This window comes from Opisthorchis viverrini, assembly GCF_000715545.1.
Source record: "Opisthorchis viverrini unplaced genomic scaffold opera_v5_124, whole genome shotgun sequence".
In the NCBI taxonomy this organism is placed as follows: domain Eukaryota; kingdom Metazoa; phylum Platyhelminthes; class Trematoda; order Opisthorchiida; family Opisthorchiidae; genus Opisthorchis; species Opisthorchis viverrini.
Window position 1 is genome coordinate 1,380,955 of NW_008751781.1, and position 21,312 is coordinate 1,402,266.

Genomic DNA, 21,312 nt, shown 5'->3' on the forward strand with positions numbered 1-21,312 from the left:
TGGAGGTGTATGCACCTCGGAATGGTTGTGTTAAGCTAGCACTAAGTCCCTCCCCCATCCACCTTTATAATTTCCTTCACAATAAGGCTTTCAAATTAGTCATGGTTGTACGGCAGTGAAGCATCGGTGTTGAACACTGATATCATGCTGTCGATGGTGATGATGATTTGCTATTCAGGTATCCCCGTCCCACTGAGGTCTAAAGAGGTGAGATTTATCGCCTATATAATAGTGTAGAGCTGAAGGGATTATCTCAAGTATTCTGTTATGTCGGGATCGTTTTGAATGCGCGAGACTCAACTTCCACAGCTGGGACCTTACAAGCCGTCTGCTGTTAATCCTAGCTTGATATGAAGACGTTACTTTGCGTAAAGCTATTTCGACCCGTTGGGGAGAAAATTTGGAAAACTCTGAAAGAATGAGAAACGCTCTCTCAACTTTTAATTCGCCCTGTCGTGGTCTCCTTGGGTACGTGCGTTAACTTGTATGGTATATTGGAAAGCGCGTACCACTTTACGTGATATTTTGGTGATTTTTTCACTTGGTTTATAAGTCTAATAAAACGTGTTCAGTATTTTCAGTAGGAATATGTCTCCGTAGATAGATTTTTACTTTTGACGGCAGAATCTGCTTTGTAGCTTTCGATCACAACATCTGAAAACACGAAACGGGCTTTTATAATAAGATCCCTCAAGTTCGTGGCCATCCTCACCTGGAAATCCCGGTGGACCATCTGACCCTGGCACTCCGACTGCACCCGGACGTCCGCGAATGCCAGGCGGTCCGGGGGGTCCACGGGGGCCAGCAATACCTTCAGGTCCTGGAGCGCCAACAGGGCCTGGCGGGCCGGCCAAACCAGGTAAGCCTTGTTCGCCCGTTTCGCCCTTTCTTCCATGGGGTCCTGGACCACCAGGTTTTCCTCTGGGGCCTTGCGGTCCTGGTATACCCACTGGTCCTTGCAACCCCGGTAGACCGACATCCCCTTGTTCACCCGGTTCCCCAACAGGTCCACGTGGACCTTCACCTCCAGGAAGTCCAACGTCTCCCTTNACACTACAAGATATGGCTGCCAACCGATGTCAGTGGCGTTCTTGTTGTCAGTTTCTGTCCAGATTGCCTGAGTGAATGTCTGGAGGTGTAGGCACCTCGGAATGGTTGTGTTAAGCTAGCACTAAGTCCCTCCCCCATCCACCTTTATAATTTCCTTCACAATAAGGCTTTCAAATTAGTCATGGTTGTACGGCAGTGAAGCATCGGTGTTGAACACTGATATCATGCTGTCGATGGTGATGATGATGATTAATACGATTAAAGAGGATCGGAATGCTTTTCTGTGTGGTAGCCTTCCTCATGTGTAAAAGTTGCTGGAGTTTGAAGACTTTTATCGCATCATTTCTGTTCATCGATTATGATTGATTACTCCATCTATGTAAATTGTTTTCATTGATTCCATCTGCTATGAAATTCTAGCGTTTCACTGGACATGAATTGGTGCGGGTCCAAGTACGAGTCAGTCACATTTCAGATCAGCCGCTTGTGACCGAACGGTTTAGTCCTCAGCTGTCAGCCAGGAGGTTGCAAATTCAAATCTCTGTAAGAGTTGTCGTGTGCTCACTGATTCCCATTAGGAAGGAAACAACGTTACAGTGCCTATCGGATTTTCCGCATAGGTTGACTTCACTTACAGGACTTAGGCTCAAATTGTATTTAGAAAGTCATCTTTTCTTTCTCACCATTGGGTCATCCATCTTCTCTAACCCTCGCTTGTTCAAGGAAGGTCACTTATCCTTCTTTTGAGCGTTACTGTGAAATTTGGGAGCTCAATGCCAACGGCTGCTGTTGTATTCACTTTCCACTTCGTGCATAATATAGTGCGTGATTTCCCGTTTTATGTAGACCAGAATTGAGTGTATCACCTGTGTTTGCTGATCAAACGTGGTAAAACAGAGTCACTAGCCAAAGGCATTCATTTTACGGATAATTTTGGAGGGTCCTTCGATGATAGCAGTCGTACTTTGGTGATACTCCTCACAAACTGCACTCTGTAAAATGTGCATTTCGCACAACTTTCTCGGAGAACCATTTCTTTCAGAGCAGATACTAGTTTGAGACGCTACGAAGCGACATACGAAAGCTTTTTCAAACAGTTCTTGTATATCTCTTGTCTATTCGCAACGGGGTATGCCAGTTATTAGGTACACTGGGAGAATTATTGGTCGACCATCAACTGCACAACCTGGACTACCAACATCCTCTTCTATGTCAGACAATCGGAGACAAGTTATGGTGCACAAATTTCCAATCACCCCCATATCTCTCTCGAACCGGACTGCCGTTGGTGAACGGTCCGGAATCACTATAGCTTAACATTTGGTTTATGACCGGCTAGCTGAACTGGGTGGAAATTACTACCCAAAAGGAATATGTTTTTACTCCATCAGTGACGACCCGCCGTTGACGTGAACCCAAACGGTCAATGGTCTCAGCATAACCTTCTTTCAGCTATTTGAACACCGGTCACTATAATGGGTTTGGTTTTGTTGGATGATGTTGAGTTTAGTGTTCACCTCTGTTTTCTATCTCGTTTGTTTTTTAAAAAAATGAACTATGGCATTTGTTTCATTCCGTTTCAGTCATACTACCACGACTTTGTCAACTGGCCGAAATGAGCAACTCACTCCCGAACTTGGATCAGCGTGCTCGACTGGCAGATCGACTTTTTGCCGTGTTTTCAACCGCGGCCTATTGTATCCTTTTCGCACACTACCTGGTTGATTGTTCATTATCAACACCCATAAGTTTAGTTTGACACTTTCCTCATTTTGGTCGATTCCGATAAATACCTACCTACCTATCTCCAACTAACCCTGTGTAACCAACTGGCATTTCTGGACTTCCTGATCACTAAATTGTCGAATAGACGGCTATAAACTGATGTCTACAGAAGGCGACGCGTTCAACTGTAGCACCCTTCCGGTGCCTAGCTGCCATGCCACCCGAAGGAAGCACGGGGGCTGGGATACTGCCAGGTTGCCCAAGCCTGGACAGGGGAAGTCGAGTGGCGGAGGTCGGATTCGAACCACGGACCTTCCGGTCAGTAAATTCGCGCTCTAACCACTTGGGCCATCTCGCCCCCCAGAAGGCGACGCATACGGACCGAATTATGATCTGCCACAACAATCACCCAAATTGTCGCAAACAAAGTTGCATTCGGACACTTCAAGTGGATCGAAACACGCTACAACACCACTGAATCCAAGACCAGATCAGAAAAAGCCCATACAATTTATTCATAGAAATTTCTAAGCAAGGAATTTCATCTGGAGATCATTCAGGAAGCTGAGAGCGAAGAAAACGAATCACACTCATCAAGTACGTTGCAAGTCCGCTACGATAGCATACTACGACGATCGTTTAAAAACCTAAGAAAATCTTGCGGAGGGCTCTCGAAACCAGCGGAAAATTGGGTCGAATGATGAGAAACGATATCATATACAAGATCCCAATGCTATGGCTGCGAGAAGCAATACATTGGACATACAGGATGAAAGCTCCACCAGAATACATGAACAAAAGGTCGTTGCCAAAAGACTGTCGATTTTCTCTTTCTCCCATATCCTTTCATAAAAATCAGGAAGGATACGAGTCTGACTGGAGCGGCATTCGCATACGTGCTCAAGAAAAAACGTGAATTAATGATATCTTGGTACTCCACCCAAGACGCTGTCAACTATCGAAATTGACCCCACTTGTTAACCGCAAGGAGAGGCCAGAACTACAGAGCTCCAAACAGACGAGGAACTCATGGAAGAAGCAGGAAAGCCTGATTCGAATAGGCACATCAAAGTGCTTGGAGGCGCCCAGCCAGTAAACCAAAGTATTAAATTAGTTGCAAACACAGGGACACCTGTCGTTGCAAAGGAGAAAATAGAGCGGTGAAACCAACCATTCAGTCTCGAGATTGGACCACAACACAATGCAAATCAATGCAAAGTAAAAAAAATTATTAGAACTGGAAGGCATTACAATTACCGATCGACTCAAAGGGACGCAGACCACACGCAATAAAAATCATAAACGAAACAAATGCACAAAAATACCGTCTCCCAATTGGCCAATCACTGTAGGGGACCAAGTACCCACCCATCTGCGCATTGATGGTGTCTCCTATGATAGTGAAACGTTTGCAAATCGATCAACAACCAGCTGGTTAACCACCGAACTACTGCTTAATTCACACGGGGCATCTTGGAGCCAGGGGTTTCATGTACTTAAATTTTTTAACCCCAACTCTCGTATTCATTTGACGGAACCCGCAGTAGCTCTGACTTTATGTACCCTACATCGTTGGTTGGCAAGTCTGCAGACGGGTAGCTTTGCCTTGCTCTGCTGTTTTCATAGATATTTCAGATCTGCATCAACATGTTTTCCTCACAAGAAGACTAAAAAGCCACTTCAACCTCTGAGCTATAATGGATAACGATAGATTGTCAGATTCCTAGATGTAACGTAATTGTCGGAGACTTCTGAATGGAGAGCACTTGATTCACTTGCTTTTGATCCCCACCTGGCGTTCGGTTCTCATCTCTGGTGCTAACCCACAATGTGTGCGACAAAAGCCAAATCCTGATAGCCAGCTATAGCAAGCAGGGCGAGCTAACCGTGAACTCCATCTTTTCATGCCAATCAATGCCGAATGCATGAAAGCCTCTTCAGAAGTTTGGATAGATGAAATGACATTTGGTAAGGATTCTTTTCAACGTCTGTTTGAGTCCTCCGCTCAACTTTGAGTGTCGCGTGTAGTCACACAAAGGTTAGAGTTCATCCTTGGAGCGGAATCCTTGTAGGAAAGAGAACGTGAACGGCGCACCAAAGGTTCGAGAAACCACCGGACCTCTCTAAGTAACTCATTTTGTCAGGTGACCGCCAGAGAACTCGGCGGCTCATACTGTGGGCAACTTTCTTTTTTTTTATCTTCCAACGTAGTTAGACGGTGACAGTAGTGTAGGGAAGTTCAATCACCATTACTTACTCATGGTAATTCCTTCAGTAAGACTTCGTCGTGGAAAGCAAGAACTTAAGAGACGTTGCGCAAGGATATCACAGGTTGTCCTCCGACCGTTTTTTCGACCACTTTGGATAGACAGAACGTGCCACCAAGCTCTGACGTAGAACAGGTGTGAACTACCTGAAGTGTTTGACATTTTTTATCACTCGATGTCTCGGCTGATTGTGCTGCCTCAGTCGCCTGGGAGTATTTCAGTCTGAGTGATTGCAATAGGTGGCTTGAAAAATACGTCACAGTCAGTGGCTCAGTAGTTAGAGTGCGAATTTACTGACCGCAAGGTCCATGGTTCGAACCCGGCCTCTGCATCTCGACTTCTATCTGGGCTTGGGCGACGTGGCAGTATCCGGGCCCTCATGCTTCCTTCAGGTAGTATGACAGCTAGGCACCAAAAGGGTGTTACAGCTGAGCGATTATTTTTTCACAGTCAGTCGGTTTTCATTTTGTAACGATCTGATTGTGTTAGTGCTGCCTCATTACCGACTGCACTCGCACCAACTTTCTATGAAAATTAAGTCTTTCTCAGTAAACAAACAATAGCAGGCTTTGGAGATTGTAGGAATTGGCAGTGAAGTATGTCATTGCCATGATTGCAATAGGTGGCTTGAAAAATACGTCACAGTCAGTGGCTCAGTAGTTAGAGTGCGAATTTACTGACCGCAAGGTCCATGGTTCGAACCCGGCCTCTGCATCTCGACTTCTATCTGGGCTTGGGCGACGTGGCAGTATCCGGGCCCTCATGCTTCCTTCAGGTAGTATGACAGCTAGGCACCAAAAGGGTGTTACAGCTGAGCGATTATTTTTTCACAGTCAGTCGGTTTTCATTTTGTAACGATCTGATTGTGTTAGTGCTGCCTCATTACCGACTGCACTCGCACCAACTTTCTATGAAAATTAAGTCTTTCTCAGTAAACAAACAATAGCAGGCTTTGGAGATTGTAGGAATTGGCAGTGAAGTATGAAAGTCATTGCCAGCAAGCCAAGCTTCGCAGGTCGTCGCTCTCTTCCTGGCTGGGGACTCCTAGATGGGACACATCGACAGATATGGCCTAGTGGCATGATCAGTGGTGCGCATGTATCCAAGTTGTTATCTTCAGTGCACAGCTTTTCCCGATTTGCCTAATGAATAGTCCACTGACACCCCTGTATTGATGCGTTTATTATATCAGCCATCGTCTCCAATGTGCAACTATTTACCCTTCCTACCCAAAGCATCGACGAACGAGAATGGGGCATATGTAACCACTGTACAATAAACACGCTGATTTTGCGGCTAAATATTATGATAATAGAACTGGAAGTTTAATTCACGCTTGCTTCTTCCTTAATTACTTGACGCATCTGTCGCAAAACCAGCTGTCCAAATGGAAGAAAGCCTGTTCCTTTGGCTTGTGCCAGGCCTCGATCGCGTCCGATTAGATCTGATCGAGGCTGGAGATATCGTTCGAACACACGAGGTCGAGCAGTGTCTCAGTGATCTGTACAGTCGCATTCGATCGGATGAGGCTGGTGCAGGGTAAGTCGTTCTGTTACGTACTTGACCATTAGCTGCAAAATTGTGTTACGCCGTTTTGATGTGACTACTCAAAAATGGTTTGCGGTTGCTAAGACATCGGCCTGATTTAGCCTTACGTTTGTTACCCCTAAGTCACTGTTTCCCTGAATGTCCAGCTATTGTAAAGGAGTGTGCTCACTGTAAAATCCGACAACCTGTCAGTTTTAGAGATGCTAACCATATGACTAAATCATCCGAATAGGGAAACTTTGAAAGTCTTTTCAGAATATTATTTTTCCAGGTTGTCATAATCCCATATGTCGACCCACAATAATATTTCCGTTCTATATTTTTTCCAGAAACCTGTTTAGTAGGCTTTCTGGGAAAACAACTTAACCTCATTTCTGTCTATTTACCATCTTTGTCCTGGATGTCCTTTCCGACACTGAAAACAACAACTCATTTTCCAAAAACATGCCAGTTGGTTTTCTTCGGAGCTGCTGTCCCTCTCCTGTGAATATACAAGTCCTATACAGGTCCTTGGTTTGCTGAAGCCTGGTTCCCTCGTCTCGGAGGCCCTTAGCTTTGTTGTAGGCTTAGCGAAATGTTACTACTCAAACGGTTTCCACGTCCATTCTACGCCAATCGCTTCTATATGAATTTAAGACACAGGCTCCAACTTCTCTGAAAAGAAACATCCCGTTCCTTAGACTTCTGAAGCCCCACCCGGAAGAAGCCTATGCTTAGTCTCAGTAAGACATCTCGCTGTGACGACTATTCAACTGCGTCCGTACGAGAATCCCTTCTACAGACTTCACACTGAAGATTGAACTTCCGTATGAACTGGACAGTGCGACTTTGCTGCAACCGTCAGCGGAACTTATCGATTCTCAGAGCTTTTTCTTGTAAGCTGTCTAGCTAAATCATATGGACATTTTCAGTAGGTCGTTCTCGGGGCATCATGCCACGGATATAAATTCAATTGGTGTTCAAACATCAAAACTACTCATTTCTCCACTACACACCCTGTCTATTGCACTCAGTGATTGTACGGGCCATACTTGAATAATTTCATCTGCTTCACACAAACCATAGCTTGACATTTCAACCACACTGTTGACTCTTCCTGGTGTGATACTTTGTCCTTTGACGCACGTCGGTTGCTGTGATCCATTTGAACCCATTTCGAGGATCCCAATCATTTTTGTGTATCAGTTACCATCTTCAAGAATCGCGGAAGTGTAAGCCTTTCAACTTAAGTGGACCTTCAAACCCCCAACTGCCACATCCGTCCCGGGCATCCACCTGTTTTTGTGAAGCTTCGTGTCCTGAGACACACCAATTCATACTTCCACCTTTATTTCTCAGGGAAACCCTACCATTACCTTCGTGAGTGCTGCTGGTGGCTTTGTTACGGTGCATGATCAGTGTTTGCTGTGTTCCTCGCCGTCTTGTTTCTGCCATTCAGCAACCCGGTCTGGAGTTTGAATTTAAGAACATGCTTTTTTATTCTGGGTGCTTTACCTCGAAGCTTGCTCATGTTCTTCCTTTTGAGGCGTTTCTTGCATAATCGTTTATCATCATTCGTTTTATTTGGTTTGCTGTCGGTGTCCGCCCACGTCTTGCGATGTAGTTGAGGTAACCAGATCCTGTCAGCTTTAGACAGGTAAATCACGATTTCTCTCATCTTGTATCGTTTTTCCAAGTCTGATTGGAGGACCCTACTCTTACACAGTAGTTCCACGGCTATATATCTTGCTGCTAGCAAGGACCCAAGCCAGTAGTTAGTTGCTGCCTTTATCGGTAAAAAGGTGTCCAACTGCCATCTTTTGTCATGCTTCGGTCACTATTCAACTCATACATTACATAATGGCGGCATAACTCAGTTATCCATTTCTTCGCTGACGACCTTGAAAATAACTTTCGAGGAAGTGAGAAAATCGGCCGTCAGGCACCTTGTTTCGTCGCACTGGTATACGTCGCGCCTCACTGTATTTCACATCACGTTTTTTTAAAGTGTTGTCAGATAGTTTTATCTCGTCTTCAAACTTTTTTACTCTAAGTTTCAGGGGCTCTCCAGTACATTCTTATTGGGGTAGTTTAGTGTCATTTCGCTTATACTATCGTCAGCTCTCAAATACGCACAACAGAAAGGATATTATTGCACACACACTAAGTCGAAATCAGCGCACGAACAGGTTTTTGATGTTGCAACGTAGTAAGCTTAAACTAGCAGTTTTAGCGCCAAGTTTGTCGCGACTTGAAAACGACTGTCCTTAGCCAATCCAGTCGGCTAGTGGCACTCACGCACGCTGTACAAACGACAGACCGTTAGACATCCATCCCAGCGGCCATAGAAATAAAAACAGTATTAATCGTTCACTTATGATGCTCTTCTGAGTTCATAGCTACCATGCAACTCTGGGAAAGCACGAGGCCTGGGATACTGTCAGGTCGCCCAAGCGTAGAAAGAAGTAGTCGGGATGCAGAGGTCGGGTCTTCCAGCTAGTAATTTCGCGTCCTAATCACCGAGCCATCTGGAGCTCACACCCTTTCTTCCAAAGTTCCTAGCTGCCACCCGACAAAAGCAAGAGGGCTGAGATTGCCCAAGCCCTAAAAGAAGCGGGAGAAAAGCCGAGGTTGGGTTCGAATCACCGACCTTCCAGGCAGTAGCTTCGTGTCCTGATCACTGAACTATCTCGGCCTCACAACCAGCTCAGATATACCCAATGATCCTGAATCGCACCAAATTTTTTTCGCTCTGGGTCGAAATATACTATCATACACCAACAGCATACACTTTGTGAATTTGAATGGAGCATCACAGAAGGTTTCAGCTTTTCTGTACAGTAAACCTGTTTGTTCACTTCTCTTCAGTGGTAGACGTTTAGTCAACGAGAGAATAGTTCACTCCCCGTAACCTGATACATCTGCCTTATTCGTGCTCTGATTAGGACGTTTTTGTTAGGCTTGCTTTCTGATCGCCAGAGCGGCCTTTGGACGCTCACACGACCTTGACCAATGAGATCTCGTTTATGTTAGGATGCAATCTGACTGAGATGCTTTTTTTCTCTTGCCCGGTTCATGTTTGCATTCTCATTTCTGGTTCATCTTTTTTATTGTAATCATTCTCCACGGCCTGCTCATTGTTGCTTTCGTTTTCTTTATGGTTTCGGGCTTGTTTCGCATTTTCAAAACGCATTCTTACGTTAAACTCATTCCATATTCTTCCACCGCTTTGCGTTTGATTACACTCCCACTCAGGTCTAGAAAACAAAAGGAGTCAGGTGGTCTTCGAAGCGCCGTAACCGCCCACTTGGCCAAACTGGCTATCCGAGGTACAAACCATAAAACCACATCTCCCGTTCAGCGGACCACACTTTCCGCCGGTCCGGAGGGCAAAACCCTGGGAAGGAACAAGCCGTCGCGTCTCAGTTTGAAAAAGCGGCCGCAGTAGTTGTGATTTACCCGCATGCCATCCTCTCCTCTCTCCTCGTATCTTGCCATCATCCCCATCTTGTATTCATATTCATTCAATATTCCTCTCCAACCTAATTTTATCTGTCTACTGGCTGTGACTTTCTATCGGCTGTGTATTTTCTTTACTTCCATGTTTAGTAACCTGTTTGATCGTTTCGGATCGGTTTTTTGGGCAACCTCACCCTGCTTTGTCCATTGCTTTAATTGTTTTTTCTAAGCTAGATTTCTTCCTTCCTCCCATGGTTTTTTTCTCATATCCTTACCTGGTACACACGATTCTTTCAGTGAAAATGTACCGGTTCTTCTCCAGGTAATACTGGGTTTCCGATGAATTCCTATGCTCGTACGCGCTGTCTAGCTGAAGTCCTAATGGTGTAAGCGAGACACTCGAGCTACTTCGGTGAATCAGTATTGTCATCCTTGTTAGCGTGTGTACTGTCTAAAGGCGAAGTCAGATCACGACCGAATGTTTGTTTCATTCGGAACGTATGTGTAAGCTTGTACTCGTTTAGAAAGCCGACAATGTTTGTAAATGCAGCATAGTTCGGTTGGATTATGCGGAAACCTTCAGAATGTAGCCATCCGCCTGGTCGTTGGATTATGGTGGCAGTCCTGCCCACCAGAGCATTTCACTGGTAGCTGTTGGTTCGAACCTATCTTACTTGGACCAACAACCGGTGGACCAAGCAATATCTGCCGTGAGACAAGTCAACTTCTGCCGCACGTATGCAGTACCCTTGATTTCAGTTTCCCAAACCAGTCAGTTTCCCTTTTGCGTGAAGTGACCACAAATTGAAATCCGTACAGTGCCTCTGGTTGGACTTCGTTGTTTCATATTCTGCCGTTTGTGGTAGTCTACTTCGCCACAATCACACCCGATTTTGCGGAAAGAACGTCGAAAAAGCTTCCCAGCCTTAGTACTCCAATTTTTGCAGTAGCACCAATCAGGCACTTACGTCTAGGTTAGAACCACAGACGGTGGTAAGATTGTTCCTTCTTTTCAACATTGCATGCCGAAAAAATGTAAAACTAAACCGGGAATCAGCGCTAAGATTAACTTTGTAGTTGTAGAGCAAAGGGCCCCCTTTAAAAGCTACCCAACTGACTCAGCATCGACCCATTCTTGTTAGTGCAGATGCGATACCTCCCAAGCACATTGAAGCAAATGGTGTACTCATCCAGTTCTTGAAGTGGTCAAGTGAAGTAGTCTCAGTGAAAGCTCTTATGATCAGGTTCCTTCTGACAAGTTGTTGCTATTGCCCATAACCTGCATCCAATATGCCTCAGCCATGCTCCGTCGCGGTGAACTCGATTTCCACTGCAGCGATGCTCAAACACTGGATCGTCTTGCGTTTATTGTTCACATCGTCTAGATCCGCTACGTGACCACTTATTCACCTCGTGTAATTCTTATCTTTGCATCGCGACACTTGGATTCTGTGAGTATCTAAAACCGTTTCCCTCAAACGGGGATGAAAGCGAGAAGTTGGAAGAACTGGGGCTGTCACGGGTGGACATTCGCAAGCAATTGGTGTTATCATTCCACTTAATAAAGAGTCTATTTCATCTGTCACGCGCCTGCTATCCAGATAAGCACCTTTGAGGCACCATCTGACGACTCATCATCGTTCGCTGTGAGGAATCGGGATGTGTCAATTTCACTCACTTGCATGCGCTTGACAGAATTTCAGTTTATGCGGCTTCCAACTCATGACAAGCTCGATTAATAAGTCTGTTTGTCAAGCGCACCCTCGAGGGACATTCGCAAATTAAGATGGAACCATGAGCGAATTTATAGCTCAAAAGGCCTCACTGGCCTAATGAATTACTTGAACGATGTGCTGAAAAGTTACTCTGTCGTGTTTAGAGGGACAGTTTGTCGTGCGACTAACAGGTAAATGGGGGAACAGACCTCACATTTTGGAACCGGGCTATCTCGGACTTTTCGAGACGGTTATGGGCTAGTTTCCGTCCACCAAACAAAGTGCATTAGCAGTTAATTTTATATGCAGCCTTCGTTCGTAGGCAGGTCACTACGCAGGGATTAGATTATGGGGAACCCTATCTTCCAACGTGTCAAACGATAAGTCGCCCCTGACACGGGACACGTGTACCACTAGAATGTGTGGCTTTTTCTTGGATGAATCTTCCTAGGTATTGCTATTTGTCCCCTCTTTTGACACAAAAGGGATGTCGTCGTACACTGAGCGTTAGGGTGAGGTTCCCCAACAGCACTGATCATCTGGTACCTATTCTTGTATATTCTGTAATGGAATTCGTTTGCCCTTCAAGGATTTCTCGATGGGAGGGTGGGATTACGCACCCGTGGAAGTCGATGGGCGTCTATGATTTTACCATTTGTTCTATTGCGTTTATACTCCACTTCACAAATAACAACGGACAAAAGTATTTTCGCTTCGTTTTTGGCGTTAGAATGCTCCATCGCTGATACGGTCACATCGTTCTGCTAAGCCCACCTGATGGCACAAAGATATTGGTTCGTCTTGAGTAAAATCTGACCTTAGGGATAATGGTCCAGTCAAATATGGCTTAACCAGACAACTAATTTTCTTACAAACCGGATCATTTTTTCTCTGAGAAATGACAGTTGGTTTGTCTTTTAAAGGCTAAATCTGTTTTATATGGACGCCATATGCTCCGACATCACTTGACAAACAATAAAGCAATAGAGTTAGTCATGTGAGAAGTTGTGGGAAATTCAACGGACATTTCGTTCTGTAAGTGAAGCCAATCAATGCTGTAAAGCCTAGAAAAGCACTGTATTGCTGATTCATCCTGATTTGGGGATCATCAACAGTGTCCATGTCACAAAACTCACGGAGCCGATACCTTCCGACCAGCGATTAAGCAACTAACCGTCCGGCTACGAATGGTTGATCACTAATGCAATCAGCTTGAAATTGTACCACTCATCATTCGTCCACGGGATCCACATCGCGTGGCCACACGTGTTGACCGGTTCCGCAGGCCGAAGTTAAGTGGTCATGCCACTAACCGGGAAGTCGCGGGTTCCAGATTCCATGGAGTTTCACAGCATGTGCACTGCTGACAAGTCCCAACGATGATGAAACAGCTGTGCAGTATTTCCTGGCTTCTCATCACAAACTGGCATCATTTGCAGGTTGAAATCTTTGTTAGTGCTTGCAACAGCCACTATAGTGGTGGTACTAAGTGTCATCACCGGAAATGTTTTCTCGTTTTCATCAAAGTGACCAGCTTCTTTTTTTCTTTTTATGTTATGGTGGTCTATGTGGGGACGAATGCTTTATTAAGCTGGAAAATAGAGTAAGCTCTCTCCCACTTAGCCGCTTCCTTGCTGTAGCAACTAACTTGACCGAATACAGACCGGTGTAACTCAGTTGTTCACGTCAGAAGTCAAATTGATACGTTGGCTCTTGTGCCGCAGGGCAAAGGTCTTCGGCCAGATATTGGTAGAGGACACTAATCAATCTTGTACCTAGGTTACAGTGTCCTGACATTAACACGGCCCTCATACAACGAAGAACTACACTAACACCAGTAATTTTACGCCACAATGGGTGACTTGTTTCGCACAAGGATTACAGTAGCTAGCCTGGCGAAAACTCACCGTGCATGTCAAGGTGAGCCGCAAACACATTTTCTGGTCGCCTAGGTCAGGATAAACAAAGGACATGCCTTCCAGACTAGAACCACAACCGTCATATGATGTTGACTCCTCTGATCAGAATTAAGGACAGGTGATTAAGCAAACACCTGTTTCCAAAAACCTATGGTCGAGCTGTTAACTGCAGTGTGAATGGTCGTCCAACATTCGCGTGTAGATATCAAATAATCGGTCTCGTAGGTGAATGGCGGAATGTTGAAAACATTGCTCTCAAAAATTAAGACTAATTTAGATAGTCATCGGATGTTCCTTCTGGTGGCTAAATGTTTTCACTGATACACACAATATAAAAGGGTAAGAACTCCGTCGTCCCTTGATGTAGGTTGCAAGAAATATCGTTTGCGCTCAGGTCATTGCTTTACAGCCCACTCATTCACGCAGCTGTTTGCGGAATGTTGTTGCAAGAATCTCTCGACATGACGGGGTTTCGGAAGATCTGTATCAAGTCCACTGTACGTACAATAGTCTATTTCTATCAATTCAATCATTCCCATTTTGGATTCATCTCGTGTCGAAATTCCAGAAATTTTCAGGCACACTGGCAACAGATGACGTGACCGTACTAGCAACCGCCGACATACTAGGAAGTACGTCGAACGTGTGCATGCGTGCTGTTTTGTCTGAAATCGGATCATGTACCACATCCCGCACACATGAAAAGACGCCTTTTATCGTCAGTTCTTTTACTCTGAACAATCAGCTGATTACAATGAATCCCATGCGCTACATGTTTTGTTTTCTGCTGAGCAGAATGTTGGTAGCTCAGGTAACGTAGATGGTTGTTGGCTTGTTGACTGAGCTGAGTAGCTTGATCACAAATGTCTCAGTCTAGGTGACATCATCAGAGAGTTGCTGGGGTGCAGGGTGGAGCGTAACGGTGGGTTCGCGCTATGGCGCGCTGACAACTGAACATGGTCGTTGGTTCATTCGCTGAGCCGAACAGTTTACAAACGTTTCATCGCCATCATAAGTGCGTTGCTAGAGAGTGCGGTAATCGGTTGGTTGTGTTGTGAGTCTGTGATACTCCATGTTACATGATGGACGTGATACTCCATTCAAATTAGATAAGCAACAAGGACCATTTCACGTGCTGGGCCAAATATCCAGGCATGCAGATTGGCATTACCATGGGGATGTCATCGTGGCCGACGTAGCTGCTGTTGAAAGGTGCAATGTGCCACTCTCAGTCCAAATTCAGAACACACAGATTAATGTTTCAGGTTTCGACAAAATCATCCAAATTAAGCTTTATGCGTCAGCATAAAATATCAACCCAAATTCATCATTGAAACGATTAGATGATAGAAGATTAAGATGCACTTTCTGGAATGTCATGTAAGCAAACTGATATTAGTCCGTTATGAACGTAAACTGAACGCTGTGTAACCCGGCTGTGCTATGACCCGGAGAAATACTGATTCATCTATTCTAGCGAAGCGTCTTACTGTATATAAACGAACCTGTTGACAAGTCCTCTGTTCAGCATTCCCACAATTCTGTCTGGCTTTGTTGAGTTAAGCACATTCTGAAATTCTAGGAAAGGAACAATCACCTTTGGTGATGATAAAATTACTACCCAACAGGATTCAGCTTTATAGGACGACTTTAGATTTCAACTACAGTTCACCATAACATGTTTGAAAGTCAGCACCACTGCATTAGGGTTTGGATTGTGTAGCTGAAGGTCGTGAACATGTATTCTATGCAATTTCGTAAACAGTAGTTGTTAGACAATACTTGACCAAGTGATGGTTTTTGTGATTAAAGGATGAGCAGAGTTGTATCCCGTCTAAATGAGAGCCAATCACGCTGCTATTCAGCAGCTTGTGACCAAATGGTTAAATGTTCCACCACAGGTTGTGGCTTTGAAACTCTGAGTTTCGTGAGATGCGCACTGCTGATAGTTCCCAAAAAGGATGAAAAAGCTATGTAGTGCTTATCAGCTTTTCGCCACAGATTGGCTTCACTGACGGGACGAAATCACAATTACCAATGAGACTGATGATGATAAGGGGTGTACGATATCACGCGTGGATCGGAGTTAGCCGCATGGATGGTCGGTCAAATAAAGCTTTCATCGGGTTTTTGGTGGTATGCTCTGATCAGTATTTCGGAGCACACACAATACAGTTCGTAGCTTTTCAGCTAAGGCTGACCACTGAGCATTGCACGGTCGCCTCCTCTATCGAAACGTCACAGTTCATTCACTGCCTACAAGCTATCTGCAGCCTTTTTTGGAGTCGCCGACAGTGCATAAAACTCTCATAAAACTTCGGGGAGACTGGAACCCGCTACCACCCAGCTGACGGTGGGGATGTTAGTGCACAGGTGACGATATTCAAAATACAAATCAGAAGGTGAATGTGCACTAATAGAAGTTTTTGTATGGTTGCGACACGTATAAAAATAAATACAGTGCGAGGATGGGAGCAAATCAAAAAGGGAACTTATCGGATGCGAGAGTCCCTTGGTGGAAGTCCGGACGGCGGGAACGTGTTTTTCTCCGCAGTTCGACTGCTACACGTACTCCATGGTTGTCCGTGGACTTGTGGAGAGGTTGACGTCCTGCTCCCTGCGCGCGCGCGAGTCTCTGTGTCTTGACTGTGTTCGGTTTGCCTTTATGTAGGTCCCAGTGCGTCGCGTCCAGTGGGCGCGTCGGCACATGAGTGGTTGCTGCGCTGACTAGGCGGTGCAGACCATCGATGTCCGATGTGTCAGCTTAATGCGACGTGTTTGTGCGTGTGAGAAAAAGACGAGCCTCGCGATCCAGTGAGCGACTGTGAGTTGAATAGTCAAGTATGTGGGTGACTGGGTCGCTACAGGGACACCTGACCTTTTGATCATGAGCGGCTGACCAGCATTGTGAACAACGTACAGCGCCGCTTCTCAGGTTATCAACATCAGTCAGCTTCCCCAAGGAACAATATCTCCCTTAAAAGTAATTCGAAAATAAGTTAGCATCATCTGCTTCAATATAAAACCTGTTTTCAGTTGTCCCAGTCATCTCAAGAAAACTTAATCAATGAAGCATGACCAATGGTTGTCAAGTCTTTATAAATGCGCCATTGGAAGGCATGACTTGAATGTCTACGGTAGATTTCAACCTATTATTATAAAACCTATCATAAAACATTTGCCACTAAGAATTTTTCACAGCTTGCACACAAGTTTACGTTACTTCGAGGGACCAGATACGAAGTGAGCCTAGTTCACTTCACTGAGTGCGACAAACGTTGTGCTTTGTTCATTCCAAGAAATTTCGCAGTCAGTACCGTCCGGTGCAATGTTGCGGTTAGTCAATTTCGCTAGAATAAACAGTGTAAAATTGATCCCGATATGGGAATCCGGTGTTTTCACCAGTTGCTTACTTTGCAACCTGACTAACGATAGTTCATCAGGTAGCTGTTGACCTAGTCGCCCAGACTGGCAACTGAACTGCTAACTAGTCATATGACACAGATCGACCGAACGTACCCAGTGAATCAGCTAAACCTGCTATTCTCAATAAAACAAATAAATCACCGGTTCGCGACGCCTATTTTGTACCCAGTCGTTTCGCTCCGTATGTCGTGCACAAATTCACCTGTTGTTGCACCGAAATCAACATCAACTGAGCAGTTTGGCCTTGTTGCATGAAGCAGATCTGTAATTGGTCAACCCATGGACTTTAAGCATAAAGATGCCTCCCTGATAATAGGATTGAACCGAAAAAAGAATTTTGTTGTTTTTTCAGCAATGTAAGCGAGGGCAAGCTACTGCTGACTCTCCGTTCTTCCTTTTCCACATACTTTTACTTCCTACTTTACTTTCCTCCACCTTATTATTATGACCCTTTCCTTGTAGGCCCATCCGTTAAGAATGAGGAACCTGTTCATCTTGCATCGGTTTGGGCCGCAAAATTTGCGTCAGCTTGAGCCTAGGGTGATCCAGAGGCCACTGGGGCAGAATTTCTCAGTCGCCTGGGGAAGGATCCTTACTTAAATGGATACCCGCTGATAGTCGTCTGTGGAAGGTTCGTCTGTCAAAGTCTGTGAAGTATGTGTTTTAAACCCGATCTCTGCCTCTCGACTTCTCTGTCTAGGCTTGGGCAACCTGGCAGTATCCCAGCCCTCGTGCTTCCTTTCGGTGGCATGGCAGCTAGGCACCGAAAGAGTGGTATAGCAGACCGACTATGATTATTATTAGCTGAATGCAGCTCTGATTCCATCAGAGAAATTTTTTGTCTTCAATGCCCTATTGCGGAGATCTAAAGGTTCACATAGCGTTATGGTTTCTGGACACCTGAATGCACAAGCGGTTAGGCTAAGCATACTTGAGACTCAATTATGTGGCTGACATGTCGAGAGCGGACGAATCTCCCAACAACTAAGAGATTGATAGATCCCAAAGTGAGAAAAATTTATCAAAATCATCCTCTGGACTCTTTTCTAACTGCCTTATTTGTGCGCAGGACCAGGAGTCTTGTCCATAGAATGGCGTTACCAGGTACACCCAATTACTGGATATCAGACGGAACAGTAGCACTGCCTGAATTTCGGATACATGTTTCCACCGGTCCCGAACATAATTCATTCATCTGGGTCATCATACGCCAAGTCAAAATTAGTGTGCGCGGCGACCTTAAATCCTGGTGAATACGAGTGTCTAGGAGAGGAAAAAGGCCTAGAAGACCGGGAATGCCCGGAGCTTGCTTCAGCTAATCCGTGAGACCAGCCTTCAGGAACCGTTTATGAGCTGAACGATCAACAATGAAAATGGAGCTACTATCCTCAGTAAAAAAAAAAGAAGCCACAGTCTTTGGCCGGAGCAATGTGAACCACGATGCTCGTGACCACACGTTGCTACCCAGTTGAATCCTGCAAGAGGAGTAGAACCATGGAAGGTGAACCCGCAACACTCCACAGACATGAAGGTCTATGAATGTCCTCTTTAGCACCGGCAAGCACATAGCCCGGATGGTTTCTCACCCAGATGATTTCTCGAGGGTTCCAAACAGGATTATGGCCTTGCAAAGGTTGCTTTGACTACATCTTCACATTCCGTCCGGTGCTACAACAGCGCATAATTCTGATATTTTTGGCTTCCCAAGGCACATTCAATTCATTTGACTACACAAATTGGTATCAGTAAACTGTGCTCACTCTCTGCACTCCTACTTAAGCTCATGCTCAAACAGACTATGAGGAGAAGTTTGGAAGACCTCCAAAACATAGGTGATGAAATACCTGTTGACGGAAATCTTGTCTATCTGGAATATACAGAGGATATCAGTTTAGTCGACGAAGAGGACAAGTAAGTACTTTTGGATAAACTGACCAAAGTGGTCCTGTCCTCAGGCATGCGCTCCACATCCACAAAATGAAAAGTTATGTTTCTTGAAATGCAATCACTGAACGTGCTATTCGTAATCCAAAGATAGGTATTCGAAGTTATGGAGAATTTCGCGCATGCTGAAGGTTGAATTAGTTCTGATTGTGGTGTGACAGATAAGGTTAATGCATTAATCTCTAGGATTCTGTTCCAGTTTGTTAATTTGAAACATCTATTGCGTCAAGGCGACATATGCCTTAATCTCAAAGGAGGTATGCATCAGGCTAGAGTATAAACTGTTTTGTTGTGTGGCTATAAGATAGAATCCCTTCGGGAGGGGAAACTAGACGTTTTCAGTTCTTCAATAGACCTAGTCTCAGGACCAAGGTGCTGGCAAATCCGTAAAGAGACAATAGGGACGTGAGTTTTCGGTTGTGCAACGGGGACCTTTATTGAAGAATGTGTCCAGTGCCAGAATTTGAGTTGGGTAAACCACGTATTGCGCGAACCAAGCCATCGTTTGCCGAAAAGAGTATGGTTATCCATGCCTACTCAAGAGTAGCGGAAGAAAAGAGGTGGCCAATCCCTAGCACAATGTTATGAAACAGATTACATAAAGTCTTGGTGCTATCGACGCGATCAACCTCCAGGATTGGATCTGCGTGATTGAGTTATATCCGTACTGATGCAATGGAAACAGGGGACCTAGTGTTTTACATCGCACCCTCTCCGTTACCAATACAAGTTTGCCAGACTGCTTGCCGTTGCATGACTGTTCCTGAACCAAACTGAATTTCGTTTCGAGAAATTGCACCCTTTCTGGTCAGTTCTCAGTGCCATTTCACCAACTTTTAAGGGGGCATAAATTACCGGAAACAACGTGGATCTTACAAGAACCGCTGTCTCATACCAAGCCAGAGTAAATTACATTGTTGGAATCCTTGCACTCAGCATCGTTTTGCTAGCCTACTGCGTGACTCATCCCTTGTGTCGTCTCAAGTTCTCAGCTTAGATTCAAGAAGTGCGAGGACACGGCGAACCTCTCTATGAGGGACCAACTGACCCATTACATGTATGAACGATTCTGCAGACCAAAAATGCTTTGCTTTGGCCTGTCGATTTCCTGAGCCCCATACGCAAGCTTTCACCTGAAGGCGGTCTGGTACCCATTGTTTCCAAGGGTGTAGTGCTTCTATTAAGCATTTACTTTTTCTGTCTGAAACTGAGTAGTTATGTTTTCTTGACCCTATATACAACATCATTATTCGCAAGCACTTCAAGTTTATTCTCAATCAGTTGCACAGTTTGTGCGCTACTGGAGGTAGCTTCATCATTGTATCATTGCAATTCCTGGCCCAGGGGTAAGCTATAGAAAGCAGTGGACCATCATAAGCATAAAAGATTACCCGAACCCGTGGCCCGGTCCTGGTGCCACTGATCTTATTTTCGCCCGCAGTGGCCTACTGCGGTTAGTCATGGGCAGTCGGCTTGTGAGACTAGGTGTGACGTATGCGATTGATCCCAAGGTCTTTGTACCTGCACTAGATCATTGTGCGATATCTAGGCCCTGATGGGCGCGGTCCAAATACGTGTATAACGTGCCTATATAAAGGAAAAAGGTTTCTGTAAAAAAATGACCCGATAGGTTACTTACGTTAATGAAATGCGCCATCCTATCTTTCTAGGGTGGTTGAAACACGGAGAATGTTTCTGGTCACCATATACTGATAAGAGAGGGCGCACTGTTGGGCATCCTTAAGATCGTATTGCTAATAGCAAAAAGGACCGTCTGCCCTTTTTTCGACAAGTACTCCCATCTGCGCACGAATTTGGTTTTTACAGGATATTCAACTGAATACAGATGGATCTCTCTTTCTTATGATGGTCAAAACCAAATTCGTGTGTGTTGTACTTCGCAGTAAGTGAGAACACGTAAGTACGGACACAGGTATCTTCTTATAGATCTCCGCTGCTAAACAAACCTCTATGGGTTATCAAACCACAAGCAACAGGTGTAGTATGTCCGGAAATTAGGTCGTTATGTTGCTGACACTACCATGATCGTTCAGTGGATGTCTCAAGTATCTTGCTTTGCTAATACGAATGAATTCGGCTTCGTGGACAGTTTGATGAGAGGACGGTTTGATGAGAATCTTTTGTGCTCGCGTTGTTTACAGCTCGGTAGGCGCTGGCAACGTGGCACAATGTATGGGATGTTACTGGGCTTAACGTTTGGATATCGACAGTCAACCGGCGATGACGTCAGTCGTAAGTAGTTAAGCAGCTACATCTTAT

The 21,312-nt window shown here is 45.0% G+C and overlaps 3 protein-coding genes across 3 annotated transcripts in view; all 3 read left to right on the forward strand.

The window, feature by feature from the left end:
- The window catches only part of T265_06192 (hypothetical protein), a gene marked incomplete at both ends in the record, with an annotated part of 67,450 nt that extends 63,707 nt beyond the window's left edge, over window positions 1-3,743 (forward strand). The window contains 3 exons of the mRNA XM_009171393.1: window positions 2,634-2,725; window positions 2,945-3,223; window positions 3,591-3,743. Coding sequence (XP_009169657.1) covers window positions 2,634-2,725; window positions 2,945-3,223; window positions 3,591-3,743 — 524 coding nt within the window. The remainder of the gene's footprint in view (window positions 1-2,633; window positions 2,726-2,944; window positions 3,224-3,590) is intronic.
- A 2,686-nt stretch (window positions 3,744-6,429) lies between these two features.
- Window positions 6,430-10,339, forward strand: T265_06193 (hypothetical protein; the record flags this gene model as incomplete). The annotated part of the gene is made up of 2 exons (XM_009171394.1): window positions 6,430-6,581; window positions 9,825-10,339. The coding sequence occupies 2 exons, from the start codon at window positions 6,430-6,432 to the stop codon at window positions 10,015-10,017; spliced, it is 345 nt and encodes a 114-aa protein (XP_009169658.1).
- A 233-nt stretch (window positions 10,340-10,572) lies between these two features.
- On the forward strand, window positions 10,573-18,997 carry T265_13971 (hypothetical protein; the record flags this gene model as incomplete). The annotated part of the gene is made up of 2 exons (XM_009171401.1): window positions 10,573-10,764; window positions 18,869-18,997. Coding segments are annotated over 2 exons (321 nt in total), but the record flags the coding sequence as incomplete, so codon positions are not given.
- Window positions 18,998-21,312: the final 2,315 nt, after the last annotated feature.